Source organism: Pinus tabuliformis, chromosome 1_2 (genome assembly GCF_031772625.1).
Source record: "Pinus tabuliformis cultivar Carrire ecotype Pingquan chromosome 1_2, CPIR1, whole genome shotgun sequence".
Taxonomy (NCBI): domain Eukaryota; kingdom Viridiplantae; phylum Streptophyta; class Pinopsida; order Pinales; family Pinaceae; genus Pinus; species Pinus tabuliformis.
Window position 1 is genome coordinate 500,053,219 of NC_142298.1, and position 8,006 is coordinate 500,061,224.

Below are 8,006 nucleotides of genomic sequence, written 5' to 3' on the forward strand. Positions count from 1 at the left end.
ACCAATTGCGCTCACACCCAGTAGCACTGTAAGTTTGACTCAAAATACGAATTGCAAATTTCTGTAATTGAGGACAATGGCTACCAAAAGCCTCCCACCATTGTGCTACAAAAAACATAGTAGTGTAATGAGTTAGCTCAACAAATTATATCCAACTTTCAAATTATAAACAATTTAACAAAATAAGTATTAAGAATTTGAAAATTGAAATTTTTGTTTACCTGGCTCATTTGCTTCCCTTGCAATCTTTGTTAGGTTCCTCCCAAAGGTACCTGTCGCTTTGTTGAAGGTTGTGATTTGTCGGTGTATCTCCAACTGATCACACTCCAATGGGATCATGCAATCAATGCAGTCAATCAATCCATCTCTAACCTCCCCACTCAAAGCTCCTACCGCCTGAGCTTTATAATGATACCGTGGGTTCAAAAAATACCCAGCTACATGTATAGGACGATGGAGTTTATTGTTCCATCTTTCATCAATGATTGCCCAAATGGGCACATACTTAGCCACTTTATCCTTGTATGCCCTCTTTATTTGCTCCTTTGCTTGATCCATAGCCTCATAAATGAAGCTCATAGCCAATCTTTTCCCATCCACCAACCGCAACACCTTAACCAGTGGCTCAGCAACCTTCACAATCTTTGTTGCCTTTCTCCAAAATATTTCCTCATTAACTTTCTTTTTCAATTCTTTGCCTTCCTGTTTGACAGACCACTAGCTTTGATTCCATTCATCACTGGAAAATATCTTTTGCAAGTTTCTATGTTGTGAAAGCATAGATTGCATGTCAAAAAATGAGTAACAAATCTAGTGAACGCATGCCTAATAATATCCCTGCCCCTATGTGTCTCTTCATAAGGCTCAAAATCCATGGATGATTGTAGATAAATTTTGTTATGCTTTTGGCATGATCAACAGTGTTTTTGACCCAATCTAATTTGCCAATATCCTTCAGCATGAGGTCTATGCAATGTGCAGCACATGGAGTCCAAAATATGGTTTTGTGTTTTTCCTCTAACAATTTACCAGTAAGAACATAGTTAGAGGCATTATCTGTGAGAACAACATTAGCCACACCCACCTCTTCAACAACCTCATCCAATAGCTGAAGCAACAATTGTCTGTCTTTCACCCTATCAAATGCATCAACTAATTTTAGAAACATGGTTCCTTGTGGGCAGAAGATAAGAAAGTTTATGATGGTACGGTTCCTTTAATCAATCCATCCATCTGACATGATGGTACATCCTGTTCTTGCCCATGAGTCTTTGAAATCTTTCAAATACTCATTAATGGAGGAAATTTCTTTCTGCAAACTATGAAACCGGATTCGTCCAAAACAGGCCACGTGTCTGAATCCCACGAATCCGACACGATTCGATGGGAATTCGAATCCCAAAATGGGACACCATGTGTCCTAACAGGACACCACGTGTCCTAACAGGACACCATCGAATCCTGGTCGTGTCCCGTTAGGACACTTCGTGTCCTGATTTTGGGATTCGAATCCCAAAAAAGTGAGGGTTTATGAGGTTTATGATGGAGGGTTTATGAGGTTTATGAGGGTTTATGAGGTTTGTGAGGGTTTATGAGGGTTTATGAGGTTTGGGAGGGTTTATGAGGGTTTATGAGGTTTGTGAGGGTTTATGCAGATATTTGAATTTTGTATGTATTATGCATGCTATAATGTTACTAACTTACTTTCTAAATAGTAAAACTAACATCTAGATGAAGATCTATGTTCGAAATCAATGAATTTGTATCATTAATGAGAATTTGTGTAAGAAATATCTAATTTTTAATATATATATATATATATATATATATATATACGAATCCTATGTGTCTTGTTCCGGGGGGTCAACGTGTCCGAATCCGACACTCAAATCCTTGTATCCTACGAATCTCGAATCCCCGTGTCAGGTGACTTAGTCTGCAAACAATACCCCCTTATCTCATGCATAGTAGGGCCTTTGGAGCCTTTTCCAGTAGCAAATATGGCATCAAACATAGGCTCATAATATTGTAAACGGGAAGCATTGAAGGGGATATCAGCATCGTACCACCATCTACATCTGTAATCACAAGCAGTCTCCCTTAATTCTTTCTTCCAATGGTCATCTAAAATGGGCTGCAAAGTTCTACTAGCTTCAGGACCATGTGCATCTGATGGAGAGGAGGGTGTGATAGTGAAATAACTTTTGATATTCATATCACCCTTCTTTTTCATTTTACCCATACCCCTTTCTTGAATAGACTCAAAAGAGGGAGGAACATATCGGAAGGGGTTGGATGCATCAGTACAAGGGATAGAAAAAAAACCCTCAAAATCAAAATGGGGGTTGGTAGCCATCATTTTTTGTATACTCCTCTTCCTCCCAATTTCAGCCTCTATTTCTTTTTGCCTAGCCTTTTCTTCTTTAAACTTCTCAAAGCTATTTAACAACTCCTTCCTAATGTCCCCAATTTGTGGTGATTCACATGGAGTAATTTGGCCTCTAATCCCTGCAAAGTGTTCTTTCAGCTTATTAATGCCCCCAGGACCATCCTTAATTTTTCTATGGCAAAATTTGCAATCCATTTGACTATCAAACATTTCAACATATGCCCAAGCAGCATCTTTCAATCTAGGTGCCATTTTTTGACTTGGAAATGAAAGAAAAAAATATGAAAATGAAAACCAAAAAAATAGCATTGCATCAATGTTCATTTCTTTCACAAAAAACACTCTTTTCAATTTCCAGATTTGCACAAAAAAATAAATAAGCAAAAACGGATTTTTAGAAGTGAAAAAAAAAACCTCTAGGCACAAACTACCTCCTCAAAGTTGCTCCAACAAACCAACTCCTCAATGCTGCTCCAATGGCTACCCAAGAAACTCTGCACTCTTGCTCACTCCTGCTCCAATGCTTGCCCAAGACTCCTCACTGATGCGCCAAAAACAAACTCCAAAACTCTTCGCAAACTCCTCACAAGTTCTCAATCAAATGCAATGAGATCGCTGTGAGGAAATGAGAGGGGTTGGGTAGGTTTTATAGGGTTTGGGAGAGGGAAATGGACCCCAAAGAACCCAAAGGCACATTAGAATGGGCTTTGGGGTCCCCAAAAACCCAAGTTGGAGAAACAACAACAACAACAACAAAAATCCACTTTATGGCCGCTCCCACCGAGCCGGCTGGGTTGCTACCGAGCCGGCCAAGTCAGTATCCGACTCGGCTGGCTAGGTAACCCGACTGGCCGAACCGAGTTGCCCGCCGAGTCGACCCGGTCACCGTTTAACTCGGTCTGACTCGGTTGTTTCGGAGTTGATTCGGTCGGGTTTTAAAACAGTGCCTTAAAGTACTCATTGCAAAGGCCCATCATACCCCCCTACTTAGATTTGTGCACAACATTGGCAATTGTACTTTCTAGTGTTGTTGTTCCCTTTTCTACTATTCATGGTCATGTTGCTCTTACATTCTTTCTTAATATACTGAGCAATGTATCTGGTGAAGTCCCCCTGATGGTAGAAACCGGCTACTTCTTCAATACCCTTCTATTTCTTCTCTTCCTTCTTTTGATCCAAGTTTGATTTTGGTTTGAACACACCAAAAAAAAAAACAAGACATGGTTTTTGCATAGTGGTGCCTTCTTATGCATTTACAGCAAAAGATAGTTAATGCCTTTTCTACTTCCTCCTACTATTTCTTTGTTGGTAAAGTATCCATCTATAGGGCTAGTGAGTGCAAAATTTCTGTAATTGTATCTTCTAACATTCATCATATCTCATTTTTTGTGATCGCAGTGGAAAGAGAACAAGAATTGCCACTTACCATTCCTGCCATTTTCTTACTTGCCCTAGAGTGGATCTTGAAAATTGGTTTGATGTCTCCATAGTCCATCTAATAGATGCATATTTTTTAAAAATGGAATTGGGTTTTGAACTAGTCCACCTATCAAACCAGACCACATAGGATTCAATGAACCAGTCTTTAAAAAAATACACAAAATAATTAATTTTTAATGAAAAAGAACAATTAAGTTTTCAAACTATGATTCCAAACCATTAGAGACAAAATATACAAAGTCCGCTCATCTTTATACCATTTAAGGGTGCATATATCAAAATGGCCCGTCGATAATGGCTTCCATGATTAAAAGTTTAAAACAACGTGGGATAGCTCCAATGCATCTAACCAAAGCGTAAAACACCTATGGGAAAGCTCCAATGCGCCCAACCAAAGCAAAGCTAACAGCCAAAAGTGCAGCCAGAGCATTTCACAGCTCTTCTCCGCCTGACATTCAGCAATGTCTTGGCACTCCAGGGGAAGAGGTTAAGTAAGAGGGAGCCTGTTATTCTGATGAGAAAGTGGGATTCATGGTTTCTAAATTAGTTCGGGATCCCGGCAGCAACAGAAAACGGGAGACTAAATTACAGTGCACCCTCAAGCTTTACTCGACCGTGTAGTCCTTTATGGCTCACACCCTCCAAGCCCATGATGCAGAGTGTGGACTGCCTGGAGCTCCACCAGCACCTCAACCATTTGGAGAAGCAGTCATCTCTTCTGGTCACTTTATGCACCTCGTTAGCTAAAAAAAACACGAAGAAATCCATGTCTCTGAAACCCTATCGAGGTCTCAACTGCTCCTCTACAAATATTCAGTTCTCCATGGTTTAGTTTTTATCTTTTCAATCAGTATGACTTTCCATACCATGGCCCAGTACAGTTACCTATTAATTTTGAAGGCAAGACCAGCCTGGTATCCTATATCGCAGGCTGGCCATAGACAACTTGATTTAGAATCTGCATGTATTGCCTCATTTCCCTTTGGGTAGGCACCAAGAACTTTCTTTTGTTTGGTTTTTTTTGGTTTACTGAACTGCTGCTAAGTTGCTAACTCTTCTAGCTCTTTATGTCATATTACACAGAGCTGCTCTGGGTCTTCCAAGAATGTCAGAGTCTATAGTTTCTCCGATCATGTAAATATGTACATTTTCTGCCTTACAGTAATAGAATAGAAAGCTTGCTTACCCAAAAGAAAAACAATTAGACGCAGCACAATAGTGCACCTCACAAAATTTTGGTACGGATAACGAAAATAATTTATAGGTTAAGAGAAAAACAGTAAATTTAGTGCACGATACAAGTATCAAGAATTAATTATTTATCAGATTAAAAAAAATTATCACAAATTTTCGATTCCAACTGGCAGCCAGCATTAAAACCAGAACTGAAAAAAAATGAAGAAATGATTCACAGTTGAAGCTAAGTACCTCTCTATATTTGTGCAAGTAAAGCTTGAGAGGCTCCACGTAGTCCTCAAACCCTAGAGTACCCATGGCCCATAACAAATCGTCTCCGTTGATTGTCTTCCGCTTTTCACGCTGGCACTTGTCGCTGGCCCTGTCGGGGAAAAAAATCCAACGAGATTCGCTTCAGACATGAAAGTCGGAAAATTTCAACGGCAAATTGCAAAGAGATTTGAAGGTTGGAAGATTACTCGCTGGTAATGAAACTGATGAACTCGGAAACGCATTCTTGGACGGTGTCCTTGGCGTCCTTTGCGATCTTGGCGTTGGCAGGAACTGCCTTCTTCATAATTCGGCTTATGTTCGCAATGGGGAGGAATCGATCCTGCTCCCGGGCATTGGAACCCTGGTTTTGGCTGTTATTGTTCGTATCTTCTGAGTGAGGACTTTCTTGGCTGGTGACGGAGCTCGCTAAGTCTGCCATGGCTGCCGCTGCTCTCTGCTTCAGGGGCCATAGAGGGCAACAGGGTTAAGCCTCCAGGAATCGAACTGAAAGGCGTTACGATTTGCATGGATCGCTGGATTGTAAGAAGGAAACCGGGCTTACCTTGGAGGGGAGATGAATAAATACAATTAGAATGTGTTTTTTTGTCATCCAACGAACCAAACGCGCGCCGCAGGTGAGAAACCTGCAAAACAACCCATCCAAACCGTCCATTTTCTTCCAATGCCTCGTTTCTCTTCATATTCTCTCGCCACGCATGCCATGTCACTCTCCTATTCACTCGGTGGTCCACGTGTTCATTTTAAACCCTAACTGCCAACTTTATTGCAATGACTTTATTAAAATGGGGTGATATTTTACATTCTTGTATGCTGTCTTATTTGATGTTAAAATTTTGTAGGTTAAATTTATATTATTTTCTTAATGTATTATTTGATGTTAAAATTTTGTTTTTAAATTCGTAAAAGGTATCTTTAGATTTTATTATTTTAATTTTATTATTTAGATTTTATTATTTTAATTTAATTATTGATAAGTATGAGATTAATGATTTGTTTTTATAGAATATTTTAAAATATTAAAGATAAAGATTTTTCTCAAAAATAGTTGTTATTTTTTCTTTTTAATTAAATTGATTAATTAAAAAATAGCATATAAATAAGTGTTATATAAAACAAAAATAAAGGTCATATGAAACAAGTTATGGTTTTTGAAAACATGAGTGAAAGAAAAAAAACATGGATGAAACAAAACTAAACATGGTGCAAAAATAGAATATCTACCTCAAGGAGCTAAAGGATTTTGTAATGGAGAAGTTTTGTTAAAAAAAATGGGGAAAAGAGTTGGGTAGAAAGAATAAATATTACATTGAGGAATTCAACCCTAAGTGTGATTTACAACAAAAAGAGTTCATTTCTTGGAGGTCAAAGGTTGCCTAAAGAAGCTTGGGAAGAATGGGTGTGTACATTTTGCACGTCGAATCAGAAAAAACATTTCATTTTCGAATGTGGTGCATTCAAAGACATCTCATAAAGTTATGAGAACATGTTAGCACCAGTTTCTTAGCATTATCTTTAGGGGATTGTTGGAAGGTTGGGCTAGCTCATCATCAATTTGAATCGGAAAAGGATTGAACTGCAAAAAGCTAAAAATAGGGAACTAATGGTCTCATAGACTATTTTTAGTCTCGTGAACCTTAAAATATCATTTCATTATTGATAAGTCATGGTATTGAGCCATGATATCATAAGAAAATCTATGAATCTCCGTGGTAAAATGAGAATGAATATTTATGACTAAAAATTTTGTTACAAGTTTTTTTAAATATATATATTTAACTCATGAGTCATATTGATTATTTTTATAGTTAATGATAATAATAAATTTAAAATAAAGTTATAATTTAGTTAATTTTTATGATTTTTTTTTGTGAGCTTGGTAGGACCTTCTCATTTTCGAGTTTTTACATGTCCATGAATATTTATGACTAAAAATTTTGTTACAAGTTTTTTTAAATATATATATTTAACTCATGAGTCATATTGATTATTTTTATAGTTAATGATAATAATAAATTTAAATTAAAGTTATAATTTAGTTATTTTTTATGATTTTTTTTTGTAAGCTTGGTAGGACCTTCTCATTTTCGAGTTTTTACATGTCCGTTATTCACCCCATTTCCAGGGAATTTCCGAGGGTAGCACAAGAATTGAACCGAGGATCTCTAGTTCGATGAGACTTCATTTCCACGGCCATTGCCACTTTACATGTCCGTTATTCACCCCATTTCCAGGGAATTTCTGAGGGTAGCACAAGAATTGAACCGAGGATCTCTGGTTCGGTGAGACTTCATTTCCATGGCCATTGCCACTTGAGCTACCACATGCGGACAATTTTTATGATTTTTTAATTTCAACCATTCTTAATTAATTTTTTAAATTTTTAAGTAAATATTTTCATGTTGTCCCCATTTACTAGTCATTTAACTTATATGGCAATACTAGTATTATATATTTTGGAATAAAGTTTTAGATTTTAATTTAATTATCAATTATTATTATTATTAGAGAGATTGCATGGATTTCATTTCCATAAAATACTCATGCAATATTTTTAATAATAATTAAGATAGAAGGTTGAGATTTATCTTAAATGTAATTATGATCTTTTTGCTTTTAAATTTAATAAAAAGATATTTATAATATGCAAAAGTTTCTCCCGGATCCGGGTGGCATCACCGACCTTACCGTTCCCCATGCAAGGAATTAA

General features: G+C 37.2%; 1 protein-coding gene across 3 annotated transcripts in view; it reads right to left on the reverse strand.

Annotated features, from left to right (window-relative positions):
- Positions 1 to 5,993, reverse strand: part of LOC149206532 (nuclear transcription factor Y subunit B-1-like) — a 58,960-nt gene extending 52,967 nt beyond the window's left edge. The window contains exons 1-3 of one of the 3 annotated variants that reach the window (XM_089395451.1): positions 5,841 to 5,992; positions 5,485 to 5,735; positions 5,258 to 5,387 (exon numbers count right to left, since the gene is read on the reverse strand). In XM_089395451.1, coding sequence (XP_089251577.1) covers positions 5,258 to 5,387; positions 5,485 to 5,735; positions 5,841 to 5,951 — 492 coding nt within the window. In that variant the 5' untranslated portion in view covers positions 5,952 to 5,992. Of the gene's footprint in view, positions 1 to 5,125; positions 5,388 to 5,484; positions 5,736 to 5,840 lie in introns of those variants that run through there. The other 2 variants (XM_089395450.1, XM_089395449.1) reach the window with 2 other exon arrangements.
- Between the last annotated feature and the right edge of the window lie 2,013 nt (positions 5,994 to 8,006).